The sequence below is a fragment of the Actinia tenebrosa genome, unplaced genomic scaffold (genome assembly GCF_029948245.1).
Source record: "Actinia tenebrosa isolate PJP-AT-01 unplaced genomic scaffold, QUT_ActTen_1.0 PGA_scaffold0__85_contigs__length_37466705, whole genome shotgun sequence".
NCBI lineage: Eukaryota > Metazoa > Cnidaria > Anthozoa > Actiniaria > Actiniidae > Actinia > Actinia tenebrosa.
Genome location: NW_028292569.1, coordinates 37161982 through 37189924, shown reverse-complemented (window position 1 = coordinate 37189924; position 27943 = coordinate 37161982). Strand labels below are relative to the sequence as shown.

The 27943-nt window shown below is 40.3% G+C and overlaps 3 protein-coding genes across 4 annotated transcripts; 1 reads left to right on the top strand and 2 right to left on the bottom strand.

Annotated features, from left to right (window-relative positions):
* Positions 1-4597: 4597 nt before the first annotated feature.
* Positions 4598-14097, bottom strand: LOC116299938 (solute carrier family 15 member 2). Of its 2 annotated transcripts, none has more exons than XM_031708663.2 (24): positions 13938-14097; positions 12296-12342; positions 12043-12127; positions 11260-11401; positions 10827-10913; positions 10488-10587; positions 9871-9961; positions 9526-9603; positions 9057-9139; positions 8824-8904; positions 8656-8745; positions 8399-8443; positions 8279-8314; positions 8113-8201; positions 7888-7969; positions 7490-7615; positions 7128-7289; positions 6989-7041; positions 6615-6752; positions 6260-6320; positions 5778-5849; positions 5574-5705; positions 5395-5502; positions 4598-5070 (listed from the first exon to the last, which is right to left on the bottom strand). In XM_031708663.2, the coding sequence occupies exons 1-24, from the start codon at positions 14008-14010 to the stop codon at positions 4882-4884; spliced, it is 2250 nt and encodes a 749-aa protein (XP_031564523.1). In that variant the 5' UTR covers positions 14011-14097; the 3' UTR covers positions 4598-4881. The 2 variants fall into 2 exon arrangements, with proteins under 2 accessions (XP_031564523.1, XP_031564525.1); XM_031708665.2 differs by lacking the exon at positions 13938-14097 and adding an exon at positions 13207-13931.
* A 221-nt stretch (positions 14098-14318) lies between these two features.
* LOC116299939 (RNA polymerase II elongation factor ELL2) lies at positions 14319-21989 on the bottom strand. The gene is made up of 15 exons (XM_031708666.2): positions 21771-21989; positions 21638-21685; positions 20123-20370; positions 19665-19693; positions 19193-19322; positions 18546-18616; positions 18041-18090; positions 17660-17719; positions 17160-17206; positions 16998-17070; positions 16287-16491; positions 15561-15618; positions 15300-15471; positions 15137-15181; positions 14319-14881 (listed from the first exon to the last, which is right to left on the bottom strand). Exons 1-15 carry the CDS (start codon positions 21903-21905, stop codon positions 14765-14767), a joined length of 1488 nt encoding a protein of 495 aa, XP_031564526.1. The 5' UTR covers positions 21906-21989; the 3' UTR covers positions 14319-14764.
* Positions 21990-22484: 495 nt separating this feature from the next.
* On the top strand, positions 22485-27929 carry LOC116299950 (organic cation transporter protein). The gene is made up of 10 exons (XM_031708680.2): positions 22485-22644; positions 24048-24341; positions 24964-25110; positions 25260-25540; positions 25820-26068; positions 26403-26537; positions 26661-26740; positions 26834-26942; positions 27243-27315; positions 27402-27929. Exons 2-10 carry the CDS (start codon positions 24051-24053, stop codon positions 27630-27632), a joined length of 1596 nt encoding a protein of 531 aa, XP_031564540.1. The 5' UTR covers positions 22485-22644; positions 24048-24050; the 3' UTR covers positions 27633-27929.
* The last annotated feature ends 14 nt before the right edge of the window (positions 27930-27943 follow it).

Below are 27943 nucleotides of genomic sequence, written 5' to 3'. Positions count from 1 at the left end.
ACGGTACAGCAACATGCTCTCCATGTGGGCCTGGGTACTACCTAGGAGATGACTTGACGCCATACTGCAAACAATGCCCTCCAGGTATGACGTCAGCGTTACCATAGTAATAAACCATCGTCACATTGTGTTGATTGTAGACAAATTGATTGACCTAACAATGACTTACATGATTACATAGGGGGATTTTTCCAAGATCAATACGGTAGTCAAGGTCCCCGGTATACCTCGGGATGTAGACTGTGCCCGAGGGGATCGTATGTCGAGCCTAAAGATGCACCCGCCACCTCAGTGTCGTACTGCAAGCTTTGCCCAAAAGGTAAGCATTTGTTGTAAATAAACATCATTCATTTGGCTCTCATCATAAAGCAGATAAACAAGAATAACTCGTTTGTGCAATGCATGATGGTATTGAAAGGGGTTAAACCCGTCATTAGTCTTTTGACGTCATATTTTGTATATTTGTTCATTGTAATCTCAGGAACCAATACCTCTATGGTAGCTGGACATCGAGCGTGTCCATGTCGAAAAAATTACTATCGTACTGAAAGATTCGGTGCCTGTAAACCATGTCCTATTGGCCTGATATGTACTAATGACTCCTTGACTCTTGCGCCTGGGTACTTCTGGTCCTGGGACTTCCAAGGTGCGGACAGGGTCGAGTACCAGACGTTCGTAAAGAACCTGAATATCGAGGATGACACCTACAACGCGAGCATCAATACCTACACTGGTGAAATCCCTGAAGCAGTTCACTGTTCTATTAAAGGTGCATGTCTTGGTGGATTTGATCCTCAGTGTTCTAAAGGATATAGGGGACCACTGTGCAGGGCGTGTGACAACGGGTTCTCCTCACGTCAAGGTGTTTGTAAAGCATGTGCTGCAAGACCTCTCGGTATGATGTTGCTGGTAGTTGCTGCTCTCATTCTGTCTGTTATCATTTATTTTATGATGAAGACAAGTAAAGAAGATATTGAGTCAGGATGTGTGCTTATGGCCAGGTGAGCTCAATTTTAAACGGGTATAAACTCATAAATTTATAAAAAATAAATACTAGATCCAGGACGATTTTGGGTTGTTTGTATTATAGTTAATATTGATGGTATCTTCTGAAATTCTCCGATAAAGTGTGGAGAGCCAGGCGCAAATATATTCTTATATATATATTCTTTCAGGTTTAAGATCTACATTGGTTTCTATCAAATGCTGTCCGCAATATTTGAGCAAATATCGTTCTTACAACTCGCACCAGGTCTACTCGTGTTTTCAAGATTCGTTGACTTTCTCCAGGTAACTGATCAAAGCAGGGGCGGATCAAGGGGAAGGTTGCAGGGGTTGTGCATCTTCCAGATGGGCTGATATCTACTGCGTTATTGGTGATTCAGTTTGTGAACGCACTAAGCAGAAATGGTGCAGCCACTCTTAAACAAAAATACAGGGTCCGCTCCTGCAACGCTCGTTCGTTTAGTGTCCTATATCTTCTTCAACACCGGCACTTAAATAGACGTTTGTGAATGTCCTCATTATTGTGTTCTTGGGTGCATGTGACGTCTTAGCCGCAATTTTGGTTGACTTGGGCAAAAAAACTGGTTTTGGTCAACTAATATGGCGGCCACATCTTTTGTCCTTTCATTGTCGCGGAAAGGAATGCACGCCACCAAAACTGAACACATCTTAACGCACTGGGTATTTTGTCTCTTTGACTATAGCTTCGTGTCACATAGAGGTGCTTCAAGATGTTTATAGCCAATGTTGTTATATTGTTAATGGGAATAACCATGGCTCAGTGCCGGGTAAGAAATGTTCACTATCCTGTAACTTCTCCTTTCCTTTTACAGATTAACCTGGCATTTCTAGTGACGCAACCATGCCTGTATTCCAGTTACATGATTCGCGTGGGTCCCATTGGCCAGATGTTGCTAGCTCTTGCCCTTAACCTGTTCGTTGTGGTCATGGCGGTTCTGTATTTCTTTATTCGCTCCCCGGCTGTCAAATCAGAGGAAAACGATATCAAGGCTGATAGTTTGAGACAACGGTGCACCATGGTTACCTTCGTGCTGATTTATACTTTTTATCCTACTACTTGTCTGAAGGTTTGTTTACCTTGCTACTCGGACCTTTAATAATTCAGTTCTGGTAATGCTTACTCATGGGCCTTTCTGTTGTCAATTCTCGAAGCAGACGAGGCCTGAAACGTCTTTTGAGATGACAACTTTGAGATCTTATTTTATCTTCACCACTTGTCAGTACTCTAGACACCGAATCATTTTTCCTCTATCTATTGTTTTGTATCTTGTCTTATCTCGAATGTCTTGTATCAGTTGTCTCATATTGCTCGCCTTACTGTCTCATGTGGATGGTGTCATCTGGATTGTGGATTTTGGAGTGTCGTTTGTAATTTGTGTTACTGTCTCATACCTTTATCTCTAGTCATTGTCGCATGTCGATTGTCTTGTGTCGCATGTCGCTTTTTCGGAATCAGTGCCATTTATATGGCTTATCTCTTATCTTATTTTCCAGATTCTCCAGGTTTTCCCAAATGGCTGCGAGAAGGTGTGTTCAACGTCCCATCCTGTCCAAAAGTGTTGGCAGTTCCTGAACGTCGACCCAGACGTCCCATGCTATGAATACACTCACATCGTGTCCCTGGTGCTAGCTTGCCTGGCGCTTGTTTATGTCTTTGGGGTACCTGTGGTACTTGCTAACCTTATATGGAAAAGCACACGAACTAATAAGGTAACGAAAATTACACAGCTAGCCCAACATGTAAACACTTGAATATTAATCATTTCCGGTTCATTATTATTTTCAGGTTTGGGTCGAAAAACAAGAGATTCAAAGTCTGCAGAGTACGGCGTATATACGAACAAGGGCTTTTCTTCATCCGCCAAGACTACAGATTTAAAGGAAGGTTCTGGGAGGTGGTTGAGATGATTGAACGTACCCTTGTCATTGGTGGCCTGTCTGCCCTGGGCTTCAGGGAACGTGGGCTCATTGCTATGGTAACCATGGTTCTTTTTGTTTTCTTTGTGCCTGAAGTGTTGCTTGATGTCCGGCTGAAAAAGGATGAAAAATATCTGAAGGTAAAGTAAAATAAACCTATGGTACTAAATCTCAAGAATGAAATAAATATTAGCAGTAATAATACAAAAGAAAAGAAAAATCCTTTGTTTTAGCTTCCAAATTGAGATATTTCAATGCAACGAATAGTTTTTATAGCCGCCATATTGGTTGAATGTAACGAAGGAATTTGTCATGTTCATCCAACATGGCGGCCATGTCTTTCATCGATTTTTGTTGTTGGAACGTACAACCGATTGCGAAAGAGCAGCAGTCGACATTCTGCCATTTTGGATAAAGCTTTAGCTATTCAAGATATTTAATTTATATTAGGCAGGTGAATCGAACGAATTTGACTTTAGGCAACTGGTCAAGATGGCGGACATGTATAACCTGTGTACAATATATCGTTATTTCTGTCCCCAGATTGTCTGCAGGACGTGTTTACTGCTAAACATGATGTTCATACATACCTTTTACCTGAGAGTAGACAATGATCTAACCACAAGTGCCAGGGTTGCAGCTTTACTGATTATCATTATCAGTCTTGTTCCCTTTGGTCAAGTCACAGGTAGGTGGGACTGGGATTCCTGTGTCGTACCACAGGGAACCCGAGGGATTTATTATGCAATGCTTAAAAAGAACATGTACGCATGCGTTAGGAACTTTGACAAAACATAAAAATCCCTTCACCCTAAGAACTTTGTGTATAGAATACAATAAATTCTAAGTAGGTTGTGCCCAATTGTTTATGCCTTGCTTAGTTTTGATAAGGTCTGGTTACCAAGCTATCCAAGTCTGGTTGCCAAGGTAACCATCCAGGTTTGGTTGCCAAGGTAACAAGTCTTCTTTGAAACCTTATTTAGAATAGAATTGACCTGAACTCAGCCCAGGGTGGCTTCTTTTTTCTCCCTTCCAGTTCAACTTTTTCAAGCCAAAGGTAGAGCAATGATAGACACCATTATCCGTCCTGTTATTGCGGTTAAGCTCTGGGTGAAGAAATGTCTTGGACTCGTTGAAAACCAGGTACAAATTAACGATAAGCAGAAAAGTGTTTTACCGACTCCTGCCATGGAGCGGAACAGCAAGCCAGCAGATGAACAGAAGAAAAGCAACGTTACTAGCACTAAACTAGCGATAGATAAACCTTGGCTACTTACTGTGCCCAACACAGTAAAACAAATAAAAAAATAACACGACAGAGTCACCGGTGACATTAGCTAGAGACTATTGATAAGAGATAGAGAAGAGAAGAAAGTGGCATCTACAGCAGGACTGTAGTGAACTTATGCCAGGAATACGTGCGTTGTTTAGTGATATACATCAGGAACTACGTGCTCTACTCTTTGATATACCACAGTATGTCAATAACGTTCCCTAGGGAGGGGAGAGCATTAAGCTTCCTGGCTAGATTTCGCCCCCCTCCCTCTGGGGAACAACATACAGTAGACTTGTAAAGAATTAAAACTTTAACGAAGCAACAAAGCGCATTGAATTTCTACATGTATAAATTGATTATCATGATAAAAGCCCCGACAAAATACTATATATATTTATTATTATTTAGTTTTAATTCTACAAAATTCAGTGTCGATTTCAAGTTGTCGGTCAGCGGTTGCATCTAGTTGATTATTGCTTAATTTATTCTGTACGTCCGAGTGAGGACTGGGTCGGTTTTGACGTCAAACATTCCTTCATAAACCCAAGTTACTGTCAAGTTATGCAGAAAGAAAATTAAAAGAAAGAAAAAAAGAAAAGCTTAAAACGCTAAAAATGACAATCAAGCAATCACATAATGAATCGACTGGTTGGATATATGTTCTATATCTTGGTGTCTTCGTGGTCAGAGAATTTCTCTTCAAGCGGTATTTCACCGTTGGGTTCGTGGCTCAACACGTGTTCAGAGGCAGAGACCTCCTCTAGCGTGACGTACTTGTAGAAGTAGGACATGATACCGAAGATGATCATGATAACACCCATCAGACCACCGTAAAGAAACATTTCTTTCTCCTAAGGAAATAAAGAAAGCCAATCAGGTGTCACAAGCCAGTCAAGTGTCATTCAAGTATTGCAAGCCATTTAAGTGTCACAAGCCAGTCAAGTGTCATAAGCCAGTCAAGTGTTTCTCATGTCAGTTAGGTGTCAAGTCAATCAAATGTCACAAACCAGTGTGGTGTCACAAGCCATTTAAGTTTTACTCGGTCAAGTGTCACTAGCCAATCAAGTGCCGTGTGCCAACAACACGATTCAGGAGCTGCATACCGGTAATATTCAATTGTTGTAAAACATGTAACACGCGCGTCTATGAAGTTGCTATCAAGAAGTCATACGTACCACGCCCCTGACAGGTTTAGCAGAGGAAAGAATGACGACAATCAAGTCTCCAAAAGCCACTGTCAAAAGCCAAAACGACTGGAGAACGGACTTCATGGATGCAGGGGCCTGGGGGGAGATAAACATGAGGTCATTTCCGGTGCTTCCTATGCATCCTGTATACATGATTAAAGACTGACCTGCGAGTAAGCAAAGCCAAGACCGGTGACGGAGAACATGACCTCTGCTGCTGTAAGGACGATGTACTGAGGGACCTGCCACAGTCGAGACACAGATGTGCCTGGTGCGTCCTCGAAGATGTGTACATCAAACTATAAACACCATGGTATTAGATATACTGGACTGAGCGACAGGTATAGGGTGGTGATGACGTGTACACCTACCTTGCCATCCTTGGATGGACTGATGACGAGTGTGAAGGCACCAAAATTAGCCAACTTGAGTCTTTTAGAGGACTAAATAAAATACGATCAACTGATAGAATCATCCATTCATCTTATCATACCATTACTTATAATTATTACACTATCAATAATGTAATTATCATCATCGTAAAGAAATGATCAAACATTGATCATCATCATCATCATCATCATGATCACCGTCATCATCATCTACATCTTCATCACCATTACCACTATCATCGTCAGATTACCACCACCACCATCATCATCATCATCTACATCTTCATCACCATTACCACTATCATCGTCAGATTACCACCACCACCATCATCATCATCATCATCTACATCTCCATCACTATTACCACTATCATCATCAGATCATCTTATCATCACTATATTTAATCAATCCCATTCTGCAAAATTACTACTATCATCATCATCGAGATAAAAAGGAGCTACCTTGGGTTTGTATACAGTTGAAGTGTTGCCCTTGCGACCGATGAGCTCGCTGATTACATACCTAAGCAAAACGCATCAAAGACACTCATTATAAAAGCTCTTACGTAGTAATGAACAGGGTACTAGTATGCTGGTATATCGCACTCGGTCTGTTTCATGTAAAATCTGTTTTGATATGTATTTTGTTCTAAACGACGAACAAAAAAAAACAAGAAAAACTGGATACCAGGCTCAAAAAGACCAATTGCATAACCACAACAATCTTCCTACGTCGAGCGCAAACGTCAACTTAAAGCTCACAGCTACGCGCAAAGAGTAAATAACGAGAAAGAACCGGAGAAAGATGTTGACTTACTCTCCTGTAGGGATATCTTGATACTTGTCAGTCGACGAGGACATGTTCTTCAAGACTGTTGATTTTTTGTCATCGATGACATTATCAAGTTTGATGTCAACTTGTTCGGTCATCTTATCATTAGACGTGTACAGTATTCTGAAAACCAATAATTTAATATTATCCTGATTAAATCAATTAATACATGTCTGCATGACTACATGTCTGTGGCGTAATCTGCCAAATGAGTTTTGTCGTTACTTAGTGATTGTGTTACCTTCAGTAACGTGACTCAATGATTGTAACCAACTTGTTATATTGCGTTATCTTACATACCAAAGTTATCTTAACGTGACCCAATAAATTGTGTTACGAGTTAGATCGCGTTATCTTACCTGACACGACTGACAGCAGTCTCAATGTCTACTCCAGGGAGTTTCATCGTGTGCTGTAACAACAAACACAATCGATAAGTTTGTCACGCATGTGTTTGTCACGCACTAAAACGAGGTGTCGTGACATGCTATACATTACCTGTGACATGGTAGGCTCATTCTTGTCGTTGAAGCCGATTACAGCACTCACTACAGTTTGGTCTTCTAGAATCTTGGTTACTGTATCTTCAGTGATATTGCAGCTCATTGTAGTTATTCGAAAACTATTCATACCAAACTGTCCTTCATAGACTTGAGATCTCTAGAAGACGTGAATCATACGGTGAGCCAAGGTAGATAAGGTTGACAAGGAGTGTAAGAATGCATTTTCAAAGAAGGCAACAACAGCAAAAGAAGGGATTCTAAGATACCCATGTTTCCCTGACAAACCATCTATCTTTTTATGCCGTGGTGTTCGTGTTCAAGTCCTGGCTGTTGATTGGTTAATCCCGACATACATACCTCGCCATACTTGAGATCCACTCTAAAGAAGGAGGTAGGATTAATACTGACATCACATGGAATGGTGTTGATGAACTGGACGCTTGTGTGACCCGAAGATGGAATGGAAGGACCAACACCTACCGTCTAAACATGGAAGCAAAACATGGTGGACATTGTTAATAAGCTTATAGCCAGAGATTTGTAGATTGTCACCTTGTTATGACAATTTAATAAGTGTGCTACTTGATTGTGTGACCTTCGCGTGACTAGCTGCTTGATTGTGTGACCTTCGCGTGACTAGCTGCTTGACTGTGTTACTTTTGTGTGAATAACTGATGATTGTGTTACATTCGCGCGACCTGGTAAGATCGTGTAAAACTAGCGTGACTAAACACAAATACAAACTAAATACAAACCTGGATCTTGATTTGGACGAACGCACAGATGACAAAAGCCACGCCCGCAAGACCAAGACCTCCCGTCATTCGCTTCAAGGGACTGGAAACCAAACATATGACATACTGTTATTATGTCACTTCTTCGTTGCTAGGATACCAGACTATATGCAAGACTATACAAGACAATGAAACAAGACTAGACTACGATGTGGATACAGGGTGGAGAGAGAAGAAGACACTAACCTCAGGGGGAATTGACATCGTTCAAACATTGGGTAGATAACAGCATCATACAAAGGAATCAAGATCAGAACCAGGATAGGGTTGAGAGCCTGTGATCAATCCAAATATGATCATATTAGCATAGTTTAATCATTTAAATATCAAACTAGAACTACATGGTACTGACCTGAATCTGATCCGATCGTAGTGTACCAAGTGGACCCTGTGAAGAGGTGAGAGTAGGCAACGTTAGACTGTGAATAAACTATACATGAATACAATAACAAAGCAATAAAATCAAACGTACCAAATCGCCGTCCATCTGCTCTGCTTGAAGAGTCCAACTGGATCCCTGGAGAAAAAACAATATCGTTCAAAGGAGGGAAGGTTTGTAAGAGGAGACATTCTCTTGGTGGAGAGTGTGCATTGGAAGAGGTAAAGAGAATTAAGACGCAGGGAGAAGATGACGTTAACCTTGTTCCCAGGGCCCACTTAATCTCCCTCTTCCTTGGAAAGTGGACCCTGTGAACGAGGCTTGGAGGGAGGGAAGGTAACATGACGTACCTGTTGATGGAACAACGCCCAGAATACAGGTAGTGGTATATACATGACGAGAACACGCAACAACATGCGAACATCGTTGACTTCTTTTTGCTATAAAACAAGAAACAACACATTAAAGAAAGATGAACCCAAGCCTCGATCTTTGATCATGAACATCACCATCTTTACCTCATAAGTGTCCAGAGCATTGTCCAGCCAGTGAGTGGTGTTAGGAGGACCACTTCCAGATATCTTGTTTCCTAGTGCATGCTATGAAAACACAAGATATGGTTCCATGATACTATTACAAAAATGGGAGGGGGAGGGGTAAGTCCTTCTTTCCAGAAGTACTGTGGGGGAGGGGGGAAGGGAATTCTTCCTTAACAATTTGGAGTATTTGGATACGAAGTGTTTGTACTCACCCCAACTATTTTGATAACTTTGATGAACACATTCCCTGCTGGGTCTTTTAAGGTGTACATACGCTTCCCACCAATGAATGCCACTACGTGCAATAATATTAATAGACGACTGTTAGTAAATTCTCTTGATTCAAGTAGCACATATGACAGTGTTGTTGACTATATCTTCAGAAGTCGAAGGGAATCGCGAATGACATAGCTATAGGGATAGTGAACTAACCTCAAGCTCACCTCTGGGGTTCTAGGGTACGATTCACATGTGAGTAGAGTTTGTTAGGCCTCTCGCTTGATTCGAGGGCAGTTCTTACTCCATAAAACCTTACCAGCTATATTTCAATTATCTGTTAGTTATGGCCGTAGTTGGTTGAGTTTTTTTTATAATATGACATTTCCAAACCCTCTGGCTCTTTTTCCAGCAATCTGATTCACTAAGTAAAAAAAGACAGGAAAATGGCAGGAAACGACTTACAAAAAGCCACGATAATAAGAACAGTGTTGATGCCAAACACAGCGGGGTAGCAGTCCCTGCCATAACACTGTACATCAGCTAAAGAGAAAAAAGAAAGATGGCAATTGTCAGTACAGAATGTAAGACATATAGAAAGAGGTACACGGAAAACTTTTTGTTGTCAAAATGAAAACTACTACAAAAATTGATCTTCAATATATTTGAATGAAAAGTGAGTGAAGTGCCCAACAATGGGGTAAGACTAAGCCTCAGTAACCTAGCAACCATGACGTCATGCCACGCGCCACAGGGTGACCAACATGAGACAAAATAAAAATAAATCTTATAGCGGATTGTGGTACTCACTCCTGACTATCGGAATGAAGTACATGCAGAGGACAGCACCAACGTTGACGGAGGCATAAAACATAGCGAAGAACAGATCTAGAAGATGTTCCTGAAAGATTAAGGAGACAGTGAGTGGGTGTGTGGTAGTGGGAAGGAATAAGGAAGTAAGGAAGGTAGGGAGGGAAGGAAGGAATGAAGAAAGGGAAGGAGGATGACGGAGGTAGGGATGAAAGAATGAATGCAACAAGTGAAGAAGGACGGAGAGAGGGAAGGAGGACGGATGGAGTGAAGGAGGATGGTGGGAGGGAAGGAGTACGGAGAGAGGGAAGGAGGACGGAGGGAGGGAAGGAGTACGGAGAGAGGGAAGGAGGACGAAGGGAGGGAAGGAATACGGAGAGAGGGAAGGAGGACGAAGGGAGGGAAGGAATACGGAGAGAGGGAAGGAGGATGGAGGTAGGGAAGGAGGACGGATGGAGTGAAGGAGGATGGAGGGAGGGAAGGAGGATGGAGGGAGGGAAGGAGTACGGAGAGAGGGAAGGAGGACGGAGGGAGGGAGAGAGGAAGGCAGAGGGGGAGGATAGAAGGGTGTGGTAGTACAAGTATTCTTACTGTCAGAAATAGAGAACGGAACAAACCTGATCAGCGCGGAATTGATCACCACCAAACGCAGCTAAACATGGCTTGATGTTACCGCATGCAATGGCCATCAGGAACAGAGCAATCAGGGGACCAATACTACAAATGTATTTCTTTTCGTTAGTTCCTTCATCTACGAGGCTGGTATCCAGAGAGAAGATCGTGCGCACTTTAAATATCCCGGAATTTACATTTACACGAGGCGTACCCGAGTGTTTCTCTTGGCATGCGCGCGTTTTATATTGCTGTCATAAAATATTTTTGAGCGAAGTTGCGCGAGCCAATTATAAGCGCTCGTTATCCTTTAAATATTTTATAAATGATGGTATAGTACTTACGAAGATCGGTTGCCAATAGTGTCTGCACTAGTAGCGGTCAACAGCATCTCCGATAAAGAATAGACGAACAGAGTGTAGGCGATGGTCCTGGGAATAATACATTTTTTAATACATATAGATATATATTGTGCATGCAACTAATGTCAGAGTAATGATGGTTGTGATGATGTTGCTAGCCATGATGTTGTAATGATAGCATGAAGAGAATGGTAATGTTGGAAGACAGAGGTAGGAGATGGTGATGATGCGGGTCGTGATGATGATGATAATGGTAATTGATTCTGATAGTAATTGTCATGATTATGTCGTGGTATTGATAGAATGAAGAGAACGGTAATGTTGGAAGACAGTGGTAAAAGATGGTGATGATGAAGATGAGGACCATGATGTTCAAGGTTAATCCAAAGTTCATTTCATGTCCTTCAACCCTTACCTGTATTTACCAAGAAAGCTGTCAGCGATCATGGCGCCAATCACCCCAGTGAAGTAGCTTGTCATACTAAAGGCATGGTAGATGGTCTTCCCATCGGCCTTGTTGAACATCAGATCTTTGGTTAGGTACAGCACAAGCACAGCTGCAGAAAAAGCGGAACATTTTAAAGTTTTCCTTAGTCTGCTTTCTCCAGGGAATGAAGGGTGGTGTGTGGTGTAGCAGTAATACACTCACCCCTCACCTCTGGGTGTCTCAGGTTTATTTCCGGACTCGCCATCAAATGTGAGTAGAGTTAATTGTAGATCTCTTCCCTGATTCAGTTTTTTGAGGGGGGGGGGGGGGGGGGTTCTTTGGTTCCCCGCTCCATCCACAAGACCTAACATAATGAATTTCAGCGCAATCAATTCGATACGCGAGTTCGCCGTGTCCTGACTTAGATCAGCTCAGATGTTATTCAGGATTAGATCTGTGAGTTAGCCATGCCCTGACTTAGATCAGCCCAGAGGTTGTTTCAGGGTTCTATCTGTGAGTTAGCCATGCCCTGACTTAGATCAGCCCAGAGATTGTTTTAGGGTTCGATAAGTGAGTTTGCCATGCCCTGACTTAGATCAGCCCAGAGGTTGTTTCAGCCGGGTTCGATAAGTGAGTTTGCCATGCCCTGACTTACATCAGCCCTGAGGTCGTTTCTGGGTATCAGTAAAATTTGAAGATTTTATAAAATAATTTCATGAGTCGGAAAGGAAACCATTTTCATGCGAGAGTGCCTGAAAATGAGCCACTTACTTTTGATGCCATAATATGAGAAACGTTCTCCAAACTCGGTAACCAAAATAGGCCATGTTGCTCTTGGGAACTGCGTAAACCACGACTAAATACACGGGAAAATACGCCGTTAGTTTTGAACTATCATCATCAGGGCCCGCGGAGGCTTAGCCTAAACGGAGGTCCACCAAATTGGCACTTTGTTTTTGCGCAAGTTTAATGCATCCAGATTACCCCACCCCTGATATTTTGTATTTTGTATAAAGCTTCATACCTTGGTTCTGGCGCAACAGTTGCCTGTCTTTAGTTGATCTTCTTCAGCTATAAAACCAATGTCATTCAGCAAAATGATGATAATGAATAAAATAAACCAATTATTGAATTCGTTTACTCAGAAACTCCGGGTCAAAAGGACCGGTGAACTCTATAGAAACCGCCAAGCCTGGCCAAGCTGAGAGTATCCGGTCATCGATCTACTCAGTATTATAAACCTCATCCAGAACTTCTAACTTTGGACTTGACTGAGCGCCAACTTATTGATGTTTTAAAAACATCTTCAATTGTTGACGAAAAGCTTGAGCTTACGATCAAAATTGACAATATGTCTAGATATTTCAGCTGTAATCTTAGCCATAGTTCTGATCCTAAACCCATGATGTTAACCTTTGGTGACCTCTCGTTCTTAGTTACTGAATTACGATACTAAGATTATAGTAAATACCTTGGAACCCCGTTGTACTAGTTACAAGACGATCTTGTGATTGATCCGCCTGGTACAAACTAGTAGCGCGCACAACAGCGCGTATGCTATATTACTATTTCATACTGCTACCTTATCATTCATTCTGGGGTTTGATATCAATGAGTTAAAAAACTTTAATACCGCGTGACTCGTACTATTTACGGTACTCGTGAAAATTTGATTAGGATGTTAAGAACGATGATAAGAATTACAAACAATAAACTAGTAAAACCTTCTACAACCTTATTCGTTATTATACTGTATTGTGAGTTGGTAATACTATTTGCTTCTATCCCGTACCATACTCTAATATCAAGACAAATAACAGAGGCTTAACTACGCATACCACTGTAGCGACGCCTAAAGCCGGCAATCTGTCTTCGACTTATTGCTATGACATCAATGAAAATCACTATCTAAGGATCAGAAAAGAGTTCACCTACTTGCTGGCTCGTATTTGATTTTACTCTCCGTTCTATCTCGGGCAGCCATTTTCAGTCTTCTAGTGTTTTAGTTTGTTTAGTGAAGTACGGTACACGCCGCACACGCAGTTGGGAACTAAGCGCAATGTGTCATTACATCGAGTCTGGTTACAAATTCCATTTTTCTGGTGTTTGTCATCAATTGACGTTCAACAAAAGACTAATTGTAGAAATGAGCCAATAGGACGTCAGACAAAGCTCTCAGACGCAACATTGACTTTTGGTCCCCCTCGCTACAGCAACAAGACTAGCGTGGAAAATGAGCACGGCAGTAGATCGATATCAGTTTTACGCTATAATATGTTGCATTATTTTTGAAATAGAATAGAAAAATCGAAGGAAAAAAAAGGTTCGAATAACCACGATTTAAAAAAAAAGGCATCTTGGTTTGCAATCAATCAATCACTGCCTTCCTGTTTCGTCGCACATCCGGCCCAAGTTGCGCATATTAATTACCTCTGATACCCATCATTATAGTCTCAAACAACATTCAAAATACCATAAATAAAACAGATATAGGAGTTCAAGGAACATTAACCTCTGGTTTAAACTCAGTTTCAGCGAAAGCGTTTGATCAGAGTGATAACTTGAGTCGTGAGGTGCTTTGCCCGCCAGTGAATATGCTCTAGCGCACGTTTTAGCGTGTGTTTGTTTCAGTGTGTTCTAGCAGTCTAGCTGCTCGTTTGACTTACAGTTCCTTGTATTAGTCAGATAGTTTACTGATCCAGTAAGATCTTCGTCCATATCTCTTTTTTTGGAACCCATTTAACTTTTTTTTCTGTTTTATGACGAAGAGATTTCTATTGTTGAACAAGAAAGAACCAAAACCATCTTTGATTGTATAATCAGTCGTTTATACATGAGTGGACAATGATTGGTTCCTGTAAAAGAACTGTCGTTGTTCTAATGTTTACATAAAACATGTGCCATCGACAATCCAATCACTGACTTCTGGTTACCATGCTGACGTCCCTGCAATTTGTTTTTGCTCCCGTTGTTCGGACAAATGTTACGAAATATTATGTAGATAACTCGGTTAACCAGAACTACAAGTCTATTATTGAATAGGACCATTATTTCATTTAGCTTTTTTCATTTATTAACATTTAAATCTCTTTCATTCTAATATTAGGCCTGAAATTGAGAGAAAAATCTATTCTTGCTACAAGAGGATTGGGAGTTTATACCCGAAAATCGATGAATTAGAACAAGACTGTCCGACTTATCTCATAAACCAATTTCACAGTAATAATCTAATCCAATAAACAATATGACTGTTCTAGGCTCAATCAGTTTTGATTTCGGAGAAAGGCTAAGGTCTAAGAGGGGAGGGGAGGAGAGGAGGAAGTATTAGATCTCCTTCCCAGTTTCTCTCTTTCATCCTACCCGTTCTTTCTCCGGACTCAAAACATTCGCAAAAAGCATCACATAGCCAAAGAATTAGGAATTGTTCGAATAGTTATCAATATTTTGTAATTTTAACCCATAAATGCGATCCAATGTTTGATAAAGTACGAGGTCATGTAGCAGCAGTGTCTACCCGTTTATCATCATATTCTCGTATTAATCCTTTGATATAAGTTAGTTTACAGTGGAGATCCTTGACTCGTTTCTTGTCGCTTTCCCACGTGGGGTCCTAAAAACAAACCACAAACATACTCAATAGAGAGTAAACCAAATTCCGTGAAATACCACAAAAACATAATAGCACTAAACACATCTACATCATTTGTTTTCAATTGTTTCATTGCTGCTATTTTGTACTAATTAGTTAGTACTATTTCATGCCTGATATATGGTTTGCACCCTACCACACACGAGTACAGCAGCAGACAACAGGTGTGATATCACATAATGATATGACGTAATGATAATACAATCATACACTAACCTGTAGTTGTTTTTGATAAAGCTCTAAGACTTGCTTCTCGATTATCTGAAATGATTTATTAACGTGCTTGTAAGTAAAGAAAATAACAGAGAAAAAGAATCATGAATCCTGACCACAATTTCGGAAAAGAAAAAGGATGTTTCCTTCCAGCTTCCATACACACCTCTCTTTCTTCACTTTGTTCGGGACATTTCTTCAGGTTTTCCTTAAGTTCTTTGAACTTTTTGGCTACTGAGCTGATCTGGTTCTGTAGCCTTTGATATTCGTGATATTCAACTTGGAAGTCTCTTTTATACGAGCACCTTTGTTCATTATTGGTTATAGGACGATATTTCCTTTGTAAAATAAGAAAAAAACATCTGCAGTGAATAAAATGACACCTTGAAACTAGAAGAAAAGGAACAAGGTGAAAATATTTACTTACTTTTTATAGTCAGTCTGACATTCTTCAGAGTCATTTTCAGACATGAGTAAAAGTTTGACTGTTGAGTTTGCAAATATTTGGTTAAAAAAATACAATATGTTGCAGCACACTTGCTTCTTAAAATAAGTGTGCAAGGTTTACTGAAGATCAAACTATGGACCTCTTGCTTAGCAGGCAGCACACTAACCAACCAAGCCACACTTTCTCCTTAAAACAAGTGCGTGAGGTCACTGAGGATCAAACTATAGACCTCTTGTTTAGCAGGCAGCACACTAACCAACCAAGCCACACTTGCTCCTTAAAACAAGTGTGTGAGGTCACTGAGGATCAAACTATGGACCTCTTGCTTAGCAGGCAGCACACTAACCAACCAAGCCACACTTGCTCCTTAAAACAAGTGTGTGAGGTCACTGAGGATCAAACTATGGACCTCTTGCTTAGCAGGCAGCACACTAACCAACCAAGCCACACATGCTCCTTAAAACAAGTGTGTGAGGTCTACTGAAGATCAAACTATGGACCTCTTGTTTAGCAGGCAGCACACTAACCAATCAAGCCACACTTGCTCCTTAAAACAAGTGTGTGAGGTCACTGAGGATCAAACTATGGACCTCTTGTTTTGCAGGCAGCACACTAACCAATCAAGCCACAAGTGTGGAAAAGGTCATGTCAAGAGAATATCAACTAGTTCATATTCTCTTGGTCATGTACCATACAATAAAGTACCTGAAGATGAAGCATCTTTATTCTGTTGTTCACTCTTCTGTTCTAAAGGCTTGTTCCGAGAGGAATTTTGCTTGGATAAACTTATTGGTTTGTCTGTATCTTGAGCATGTTTTGCAACATTGTTATTGGAAACCACGTGAGATATCCGCTGCTTCTTAAGGGCAGGGTTACCATACTCAGTTGATTCAGACTGTCTCTTGTTACTCTGGATGAAGAAAAAATGACAGCATCAATGACTTCAAATCCTTCAAGTTTTGTCGATACCTTGAAACAACCTCTGGGCTGATCTAAGTCAGCACACAGCAAACTCACAGATTGAACCCTGAAACAACCTCTTGGCTAATCAAAGTCGGGGTACAGCTCTCTCAACTCTGACATTTTTCAAATTTCCATTTTGCTTGGTAGGTTATGCAGGGGGAAAAAGCTGGAGAACCAAGAGAAAAACTCTTGAATCAAGGGAGAGGCCTAATAAACATTACTCACATGCGATGCCCAGTCAAAAAGACACCCCCTTGGTATATGAATATACATGTCTTGACAATGGGGTCTTGTGTTAGTGGGGTTGTGTATGAGAGAGGTCTTATGTGGTTGTCAAGTTTTGTGGCAGGAGGTAAATTATGAGTGATGAGTTGTTGTGTGACGGATAGACTTACTGTGATAGAGGGTGTTGTGTGACATGCATTTGAGTTGTGCCTATGAATGTTAACTTACTTCTTTGGTTTTTACTTCATTTGATTCACTTTTCTGTAATGATTGCTCTTTGTCGGGCTTAGCATTTAATGAACTGTATATAAAAAAGACAAAAAATTCAAAAAATATATTTTGAAAAGAAAAATATTAAACATTTATTGCTGTGTTTGTTACATTTCTTACCTTTGTACAATTTTCCTTTCTATTTCACTATATGGCCAAGTATCAACCTATATCAAATAACAAGTTGCTTCAGTCAATAGATTGTCATTTCATCAACTGAATGCAAGAAATGCTAAGCAGGGAAAAGGCATAAGATTCGCAAAAGGTGTAGCCGAGGGCAGCTCTAGCTTCTTGAGTAGTTAAGCAATCTCCCAAGTCCATCCAGAACTGTATATACACACAACTAAGCATTGACCATTGCTTTTATAGCATAGCAAAACCGTAAAAAATATTTGTTCATCAAAAAAATTCAAATTTTGTTTTAACGAAATCCTCATTACATAGCACAGCGTGCCAGTGTGCACCATCTATTCCTGGATGCACGCTCGCCCACGCTAATTAACCAATCAGAGCATGCGTTATATCGTGGCTATGTCATAAAATCAACTGTTTGATTATTATCAAGTAATAACTCAGAAGAAAATGCAAGCATAATTTTATTTATTTATTTTTGTATTTACCTTAATTTCAGGATGTACTTTCTTTAGCAGGGTATATTGATTGTTATTGACTGATGTCACCTTGAATAAAAACAATGATGTTGATCAGTAAAGAGACTGCAGTCCACTTTTAACTATATGCAGAAGAAAAATGCAGAAAACATTGGGTTTTGAAGTCATCAGACCCATGGCAAAACCATACACCAAAAGTCCTGGCATGCAATGGTAATGAACTGAGTACTTTTCATAAAGGCTAATTTAAATAGTAGATATCTACATCTACTTTTATTTCTTCATAACACGTTGCAGTGAATAAATATAGTTAAAATAGATAAGATATATTTAAAAAACAAAAAATTATATTATATAAGAATAGCTGTGGTACTATATATAAATGAGTACCTGTTTTAGTATATTTGTTAATGCATTCTTGTCTTTTAAAGTAACTCCATCTACAAAATAAAGATCATTTAGTAATAAACTTCATGAAAGTCACTCTTATCTAATAGCTCAGCACAAGTGCTTATTATTCAACCAGGGACATGTAATACATATCACACATATAGTATATAGCCACACAAATGATACTAAATAGACTTATATAAACTTAAACTTATATTTTACAACCACCACTCTCCATAAGGGGCTCTTCCGTGAGGTTCCCTTGACGCGCACTACCATTACGTCCACTAATAGGTGGATGTAATGGTAATAAATATTGCCATTGTGATGTTATATATCAATCATTTGAGCAATAGGTTTTATCACTTTGCTCCATTGGATTATCCAATAAATTTTGGGTTGGCAATTTAAATAACAATCAATGCAACTAAAACAAATTTTCTCATTGTACACCCACCTATACAAAAAAGTATACATATAGGTAAAGTTAATATATGACCTGCACCTTTTTTAAGCCTGGTTATTAACTCTATCTTTTTGAAAGGTTTTACAGCCAAAAGATGAATTACTCTTTCCCTAAGAATAGAGACAAACATAATTAGCAATATAGAAAGCTGGTTTAGAAAGATTGGTGGTGTACACTAGATGAGATGACAGATAAATGGATGGATGGGTGGATGGGTGGATGAATGGATGGATGGATGGATGGATGGATGGACAGATGGATGGATGGATGGGTGGGTGGGTGGATGGATGGATGGACAGATAAATGGATGAATGGATGGATGGATGGATGGATGGCTGGCTGGATGGATGGGTGGGGTGAGAGAGGGAGGGATGGATGGAGGGATGGATGGATGGAGGGAGGGATGGATGGAGAGAGGGAGGGAGGGAGGGAGGGAGGGAGGGAGGGAGGGAGGGAGGGAGGGAGGGAGGGAGGGATGGATGGATGGAGGGAGGGATGGATGGATGGAGTAACTTATATCTACTCCTATTTCAAAAACTTGGGCTGTGAATTTAAATATGAATGAAAGGGATCATTTGTTTTGTCTTTTTCATTAGTAGCTTGCAACGAAATATCCCATTTCCTTCAAGCAATGACCTACACTGGCAAATCGTTTCAGATTTCAGATCTTCAACCAGCAATATTACCTGAGAGATTTACTCGGACCAATACTGGATGGTTTGGGATTATTTGATAATTTTGGTATACTCTGTATCTTTCTCTTCACTGACACTGGCGTTTTCAAGACTTGACGTGTGGTATTTCGAGTTGTTTTGGCTGGAATGATGAAAAAGAAGCACCAGTTTTAGATCATGAACCTTTTACCACAAGACTAAACATATATCATCTTCCTAAGTGAGGATCATCCCTGTTTCAGGGTTGCATTCACTGTAATAGACAGTGGCTAACAAACCATACAACCTGTTGACCTTGGAATTTAGAAGTTGAGTTTTGTAGAGAGAATGAAATGGGAGAAAACCCCTCGAAGCACAGGAGAGAACAAACTAGAAACTCTATTCCCTATGACATCAAGTTTGTGAATTGAACATGGATTGCATTGATGAGAGGTGAGCACTAATAGGGATATATTGTATATATAGCGATCAGTATTTCTCCTACCTTTTTTTGGCATATTGATCACTCTTGTGCTGTGAATTAGGGGAGGATAAAATCATTATTAAAAGTCACATCAATATTATATTTATATCAATCACAAGGTGGTTTTTAGTCTTGTAACTTTAGAGGTTATTAGCAGCACAATGACTTATGCATAGTATCAAACCATTTAATTCTTTTAATCTCAATAGTCCCTTTCCCGCCAACTTGAAAGGTAACCCTGCCTTTGAATCAAAGTGAGATGAACAGTGAGTTTGTAATGATAGAGACCTTTTTTAACACCTTGAACAATAATTTATTCACGTCTCTATCATTGCAAGCTCACTGTTTGTCTCACTTCAATGCACAGGCATGGCTACCTTTCAAGATAGGGCCAGAACTGAAGTTAAGGGGATTATTCATATGTTGATTTTTAAGGAGAAAAAAAATGAGAGGACCCAGAGATGACCCTTGTGGCATACCTGACTTCCTTTCTCTCTTTCTCAACCACCTTCATCTTGTCCTGTGTCATTTTATAACTATCATCTGTAGCATTAACATTTATTTTATGAGTGATACTGCCTAGGGACATGACAGCTTTACTTCTGCCTGGCTGTTGAATGCAGTCTAAACAACTTTGGCTGTTGGTCGATTGGAGCGTTGAACAGCTAAATGTAAACTGTCGCCTGTTGCTCTCCGGATCTTTCTCTGTACTTGGTATAGTGATTGTCTGGAAAATGAACAGTAAGAGTATTATTTATTAGTATTGTTTATTAGCTTAATTACGTCAGTGGGTATTGTATACTAGTGTATTGTATAAATACCGATTTACATGGTACAATTTTTCCTTGTAACTGTTGTACTTAACATGCTTACCCTAAGTCTTGGTTGCCTTTTGCAGCCCTAAGCAAGTTGTACAGTAAGTTTAAAAGAAACAATCCATATCGTCAGTATGCTGCACTCAACAGTCATGATGAAACATTGTACGATGTAAATCAGCCTTAAAGGTCCGGTTAACACAGATGTGTTGTGATATATTGCAGACTGTTTTTCTTATAATAACACAGGAAAAAGGCCAACCAGAATGCAGGAATTCGTTTCATATTTGTCAGTCTTCAAAATATCACATAAAACTGGTGATATGCACAAAGAAAATATTAAGTGTGGTATAAATGTACAGCTCAATAGCAATGTACAACTGCATGTATGGGCTCCCTAGGGTATTTATGCTAGTACAATCATACCATTTTATTTCATCAAAGTGGTAACTATGCATTTTGATTTGGTTGATATATTCAGAACAATGGAAAGCCTCTCAATGTAATGGCTTGTCATATTCTGACATTCTGTATTAAATTCAGCAACATAAGCTTTTTGTGAACACTGCTCTGTATTGTCATACTATAGAAGACAGTGAAGTTAAAGTAGTGTATCATAGGTTTTTCTTGCAGAACATTGTAGAATATTCTGTAGATGTATCATAGAATATTGAAGGATTTTACTAAAAATAGCCTAAAATTCCAATAAAGTTATTTATAATAACATGAAAAACAATATGGCCGGTTTTCAAGATATCTCAATACCAGTCAACACCGATAAAGATACTCGGCTCCCATTTTACCAAATCGAAGATCATCGTTTTGAGGCTCCAAAAAAAATCCAATACAGAATAGCAATATCACTATGTGGTTGCTAATTTTGTTGGTCTAAACATTGCCTTATGGAACAGTGGAAGCCCGACTTGAACAGCGCATGTATCTCATAAACAAGGGACCTTCATTCTAACCTTCCTTTACGTAACACCATTAGTTAAATAAGCAGACGAAGAAATAAAATAGAATAATCTCATTAAATTCATAGAGAGGTGGTAAATATGGTAATTCTTGGTCGAAATTCTAAGTTAAATACATGAGAAGTTCTATATATGATAAGAAGTGCTTGAATCAAGACTCTAAGGTTTTTTTTTGTATTTAGTGATAAAGAATAGAATGCCTTACCCCATTTTGGCCTGAAAACTTTATTAATGGAGTATTTTTTGAAGGTCCCTGAGAAAACAAAAGGTTTGTAAGTCAACCATTTGGATGTACATCACCATGCCACACTGAAACAAGGCATGAAAATTTATCAAACCTTTGCGTTTTTGAAGTCCTGTAAAGCTCGAAGGCACGAATCTGTTAGCTTGACTTGTACTATGACCTTATCCTGGTTAAAATGGTCTTGAGATACGAGTTTATAGCTGGTTTTAGGCTGAAGGTAGGTGGCCATCGCCACATCTTTTTTTTCTCGTTCTACTTTTCTCTTGATCAAACGTTCTTCTTGTTCGTTTCGTTCCTGCACAACATCCGCTTTACCCACCACGCATGCGCTAATATACATCACTCCTTATATGGACATGATAAAGAATACACCACCCGGCATTGCAACGAGGCTTGATTAATTTACTTCCGCCGGAAATGAAGTGTTCTTTCATATTTTGTCTCGACAGAGGTAGTCTAGGACTTTTTATCTAAAGAAGATAATGAAGTTTTGTAATGCTGTTAAGAGTAAAAATAAATAAAGGCTAAATGCTTATGTGGACAATTTCAGATCCGAGGGGAGAGGGGTAGGTTTTAGGTGCTCAGTATCCCCTTCCCTTGATATTTTCTTTCGCATCATTAATATTTTGGAACATTATTATTTTCATAAAGAACATTAGTTCAGTTTATGGGTTCCTCCGCTCAAAACTACTCCTGCTCTTCTATTTCCTCTCTCTTCCTAACTTTTGGTCCACCTCCTCCTCTCCCTCCCCTCCCCTGCGCTATGTTTTAGTGCGTGATAATCTCAACATCAAGGTCATCTCTGGACCATATTATGCATCACGCTGCCCATCACGAAGTACGCCCGAGTTTGTTTCTTACTGACCCTTACTCTGATTGTTAACGTTCGAAAGGCGTGCTACTGAGGTATCCTAACCAGTTTTGATCTCGTTGTATTTAACGTACAGTGCGTAAATCCACTCGCTAAAGTAAGTGAGAGTTTGATTTGTTTTGTGTTGTTTACTTTTTTTGGTTTGTTTTTGATCAGCGTAATAACAGAACTGATCTGGTGTTTCTTGAACTCTTCAGTACAAGATCATGCCTCACACCTCACGAGTTACTTTAGTCGTTCTTGTCGTATTTGCATCACTGACGATCATAAGCAGCAGTGACTACTTTCTCTTACGCTAGGTAAAGCACTTGGTGCTAATGGACAACACTAGAGCCGTATGACAGTGTACCTACGTTACTTTGCGTATGTCTGTGTTTCAAAATATCAGCCAGGGTGTAGCTTTGGGAAAAGTAGGTGAAGTGAAAGTCAGAAACTTTTCATAACAAGGCATAAAAGCACACATGAAAAGAGTAAGACTAGCAATCAAATCGTAGCAGTCTAATTAACCCTGCATAATGACTTTACTACGCTATGGCTACTCAGGCATGAACGGTGAACAAAATAACAAGATAGCGTATCTCATTACTGGGCCGGGAGCGTCTTCATCGTCAATAAACATTATTAGCAGATATAGTTAGTCCCAACTAGCAGTCGATCAAATTAAGCAAACCGTCCCTTGCGTGATCTTGCTCTACCGTTATTAAGACGGTTTTAATAACGTCCCGGGTCTCAAAAGTTTTGTGTCAGTCTGTTATCAGATGGAGGTTTGCTCAGTTAGTAGACCAGAAATTCTGACCCTCTGCTTTCGACCTTAGGCGTTGATCGACGGATCCAATGAAACGTTTAGAAGAACTCTGCAACATAATACGGTGTCTGGAGATGGCTAATGGTATTAATATCAGACTCGCACCGAGTCGCTTCTCTTCTCTTATTGATCTCACGTTGTGGTTGATGGGAAAGATTTAGTGAGTTCCCGGTGGAAAAAAGTTAGGCCCTGGCTAAACGAGGAAACATGTTTCCCTAAACGTTTCCTAAGGTGGCAAAACTGTCAGGAAACATCGGGAAACAATGTTTCCATGCGTCTTGGAAACATGAAATGTTTCTGCCGCACAGCAAAAACATTTTTTGCGTCTTGAAAGCAAAATTTGTTGCACGCAGCAATGTTTTCGCATGTGGCTAAACTGGGAAACATCAAGGAAACATGCCCGCGGTAAACATGTTTCCAGAAACATGTTTTCTAAATGTTTCCAAAGGTGGCAAAGCTGTTAGAATGTTGACTTTCGTGGCTAAACGAGGAAACATCGGGGAACATTGTTTTCATGCGTTTTGGAAGCAAAATTTTGCACCTTGAAGGTATGCAATATTTGTTGTCCGCGGCAACGTTTCGCATGAAGCTAAACTTGGAAACATGGGGTAAACATGCGCGCGGTAAACATGTTTCTGGAAACACGTTGTCTCGTTTAGCCAGGGCCTAAGTTACAAACTACGTTTATTTCTCAGACCATGTCGAAAGATCAAGAAATGGATGACCATTTTGACGCAAAACAGGATAAGGTCTATGATGATGTATTCAACCTCATCCCTTCGTTTGGCCGCTACCAGAAGATCGTGTACTTCACGACTTCATTCTTGAATTTCCTTTTGGGCCCGCAGTTTGGCCTGTTGGTGTTCGCTATGAGCAGCCCTCGTTTTCGCTGCACCACTCCCAATATAACGTGCGAAGTTAATAAATGCTGCCAGAACTGTACTTCTTATGCCTTTGATGAAGGGCAGTTCACGTCTATCGTTACCGAGGTAATTTATTTATCACTATTATCGCTGATCATTAATCAATTATTATGTGACTTGAACTCCCCTTCTCCAATCTGTCGTAGCGTGCAGGGCGGAACTTTGCCGCGGTCGAAAAAAAATCCAAATTTCAATTTTCTAAAAAAGTTTGATCGATATCAGGTCATGAAACAGACTGATGAAAGTTAGGACACGGCTAGCTCACAGAGGCGAACCCTGATAATGAACTAAACAACCATTGGGCTATCTAGGTCAGGGCACAGTTAACTCACACATCGAATGGCAATAGACCTCCTCGGCTCGAGCGTAATGTTGTCCCATTTCAGACCACGTGTCATTCCCTTGAGAATAATATTCTTTGTTTGAGCTGCAATCCATATTCATGTGTCTTCTCATGTGTAACCGAGCGCAAACCTAAAACAATAAAGAAATGATACTCTAGGGAATGACACGTGGTCTGATATGGGAAAACATTACGTGAGAGCCGAAGAGGTCTATTGGCTTTTGCGCAGGAAACCCGTACAACTCTATTCACATGTGAATGCCAAGTCCAGGACTACAAAATGAAAGCTAACAAACAAGCCACCTAGCTAAACAATCTCTTCATTCTATTTTGTCTTATTTGTAGTGGAACCTGATCTGTGATCGCGCCCATATTGCTGCCACCATTCAGTCGTGTTTCTTCGCGGGTATGCTGATAGGATCTATCATCGGTGGTTTGGTGTCTGATGCGTTTGGTCGACGAACCTGCATGTTTGGAAGCTGCGTCTTATTGGTTTGAATACTACCTTTTATATTATCTTTCTGAGGGGGGAGAGGGTTGGTAGATCTGGTTGGTCGGTCAGATATCTGTAATTCCTTGGGGGAGGGCTAGGAGAATGCAAGTATTTAATTTCTCTGTTGATTAGTATTCTTCATCCTCAGGTTGTGGTAGGAGTAGCCTCGTCGTTTGCAGATTGTCTTTCCCTTCTGGGTCTTCTTCGATTCTTCGTCGGGTTTTTCCTTGCTTCGTTCATGCTGTCCGCATATATCTATGCTATTGAACTGTTAGGCCCTAATCGTCGCGCCATGGGAGGTCAAATCAACCACGTATTTTGGTCGCCTGGATACTGTGTCACGGCGCTGTGGGCGTACTTTATTCGCGACTGGAGATACCTGGTTCTTGGCACAACATTACCACCTATTCTGTTTTTCCTCGCTTGGAAGTAAGTTGCGCCGAAGTTTTGTTTCGTTTTGTGGACATTACCGGCTGTCTTTTCGTTCCTCGGGTTAATTCATAACCTTCGATTTACATGTTACAATTTTTCCTTATCAATGTCGCGCAACATGCTGAGGACACGAACTGCTTCGTATAAATGAACCGTATAACTTGCTTACGACTGTAAATGGCAGCGAAAACTTGACTTAAGCATGTTGCGCACGATCCTGTTAATCGGAATTAACGACTTGGAAGATGGAAAAAAATATCAAATTTTATTTCTTAGAGTATTCCCTGAATCTGTTCGTTGGCTGATCGCTCATAATCGCCTTGATGACGCGCAGAAGACTCTGATGAAATGTGGTGGAAAGGACGGCAAGCCTTTGAATAAAGAAGATGTGAGGAATATCGTCGAAGAGATACGAAGAGACCAAGTGGAAAGAGAACAAAAGACTGAAGCCAAAAAATACTCGGTATTGGATCTCTTTCGGACACCGAAACTGCGTAAAAGATCGATCATTCTTGCTGTGAATTGGTAGGACTCTTTTGTAGACAAGACAAAATGTTATATTGTGGTTGTTTACGCATTTATATTAGTGCGCGAGTTAAAAAATTGCTTACATGCGCATTTAGTGAGTTCAATGTACGGTAAAGAGTGCGTGCGCTTGCCTGCTGGTTGCGCAGGCCTGGATTACGGTGGCCATTCTGTTCAGCGGCCCGCAGTCAGTTAATGCGCGTTCGTATAAGTGCTGCTTTTTCGATCCAATTTGATAGTTATTTACCTCAGTTTTCTCGCAATTCAAGCCACACAATTATCAAATTCCTTGGACTATAATATCTTTTGTTTCTGTCAACCCTTCGCACCACAGGTTTGTAGTTGCACTGGTTCACTTTGGGTTCTACCTGTATGTCAACGCCCTTGCAGGTAGTCTCTACATCAACTATGCCATCATGAACAGCATCTATGTCCCTCATCTCTTCTTGTGTTGGTTCTTAATGCAGAGGTACGTGTGTATATGGTAACCTATTAAGTGCAGTTCAATATCATTCTGTTGACGTCATCGTCAGCTCACGTGTTTCATGTCGCGGATTCTTACATTCAATTGTAAATTCTCTTTTGATTTTAGGTTTGGGAGGCGGCTTCCTTACACTTTTTATATGATCGGTACGGGTGTTTCAAGTCTCCTCATCTTAGCCGTACCAAAAGGTAAGACCTTCGGCGCACACCATCATTTGAGTTAACTCCCTTCATTAAGCTAGTTCTTCACCTTTTTACTGTTCTTATCTCTCATGTTCTCAGAATATCCCATTGCTGTAACCGTGCTGGCTTTGATCGGCAAGACTATGATAACCACTGAGTTCTCCAATGTGTATCTTTTCACTGCAGAACTCTATCCGACTCTTGTCAGGTGATTTGCATTACTTATACCTGTTGAACTTCTTATGTTCTTTTATGGTGCGTCACTGCCTTTGTCCACCTACTTCAGCCAACCTCGTACCCAGAGCCTGCGTTTTTCTTTGGAACGAGAATAGGATCCACAGGAATCCAGTAGCAAGAAGTGGATCAGACAGAGCCTTGTTCCTCGGTGCACACAGAGAAATGCAGGCTCTGGGAAAGAGATTGCCATTCATCAAAGTTGAAAGATTGCTAACGCATGTTATGTTTGAGTAACGCTGCTGACATTGTATACTTGTCTCTCGTCTGATAGGAATAGCGGGATTGGACTGGGCTCCATGAGTGCTCGTGTTGGTGGAATCATAGCCCCCTACATTGTCATGTTGGTAAGTTCTGTTTACCTTCATCCAGTAACATAAGAATAGAGACTCCTTATTCCATCAACTTTACCTAATTTCAATTCCTTATTTAGTCACAACTGCCAGGGTTGAGCTTGACTTTGCCAACTACCATATTTGGGGTGAGTGCAATGGTTGCTGGGATCCTGTCGCTATGGTTACCCGAGACTCTAAATGTCAAGCTGCCTCAGACGATCGAAGAAGTGGAAGCGACGAAAGAGATCTTTAAAGTACCCGGATGTTGTGGTACAAGTAAGTCTTTTGAACCAGAAACAATTTCATTGGAGCCTTCGAAAGACGCTTGAAACATCAGGATTGGTCAAGAAAACTGTAAACAAGGACATAGATTTAAATAATAATAAGTTTTTCTGTTAATGAATCTTGAAAAAGCCAGGCGTTCTTTGTGGGGTTTGGGGAGGCTTGGCGAACGCCTGGCTACGCAGGCTAGAAAAAGAGAGCATCTAAATTTAGCGAAGCAAGAACTAAGCAAGTGTTTCAGTTTCGTAACTGCAGTGTAAGTGTGCCCAGGTATCAAAAAATGTACAATGATAAAGACTAAAGAATATTCAAAACCTTTTAGATTAAACATGACTGATATTTAAGTGTGGGTTACCTG

Coding starts and splice junctions, on each gene's coding strand:
- LOC116299939 (XM_031708666.2), bottom strand. CDS start 21,905: ATGGCCACCTACCTTCAGCCTAAAACCAGCTATAAACTCGTATCTCAA. Junction 16,492..16,997: donor ATGAAGTAAAAACCAAAGAA/GTAAGTTAACAT, acceptor TTCTTCATCCAG/AGTAACAAGAGACAGTCTGA. Junction 15,182..15,299: donor AACAAAGTGAAGAAAGAGAG/GTGTGTATGGAA, acceptor AAATCATTTCAG/ATAATCGAGAAGCAAGTCTT.
- LOC116299938 (XM_031708663.2), bottom strand. CDS start 14,010: ATGGGTTCCAAAAAAAGAGATATGGACGAAGATCTTACTGGATCAGTA. Junction 9,962..10,487: donor ATCAATTCCGCGCTGATCAG/GTTTGTTCCGTT, acceptor TTAATCTTTCAG/GAACATCTTCTAGATCTGTT. Junction 5,850..6,259: donor CAACTGTATACAAACCCAAG/GTAGCTCCTTTT, acceptor TATTTTATTTAG/TCCTCTAAAAGACTCAAGTT.
- LOC116299950 (XM_031708680.2), top strand. CDS start 24,051: ATGTCGAAAGATCAAGAAATGGATGACCATTTTGACGCAAAACAGGAT. Junction 25,111..25,259: donor TTGGAAGCTGCGTCTTATTG/GTTTGAATACTA, acceptor CTTCATCCTCAG/GTTGTGGTAGGAGTAGCCTC. Junction 26,741..26,833: donor CATCTTAGCCGTACCAAAAG/GTAAGACCTTCG, acceptor TCATGTTCTCAG/AATATCCCATTGCTGTAACC.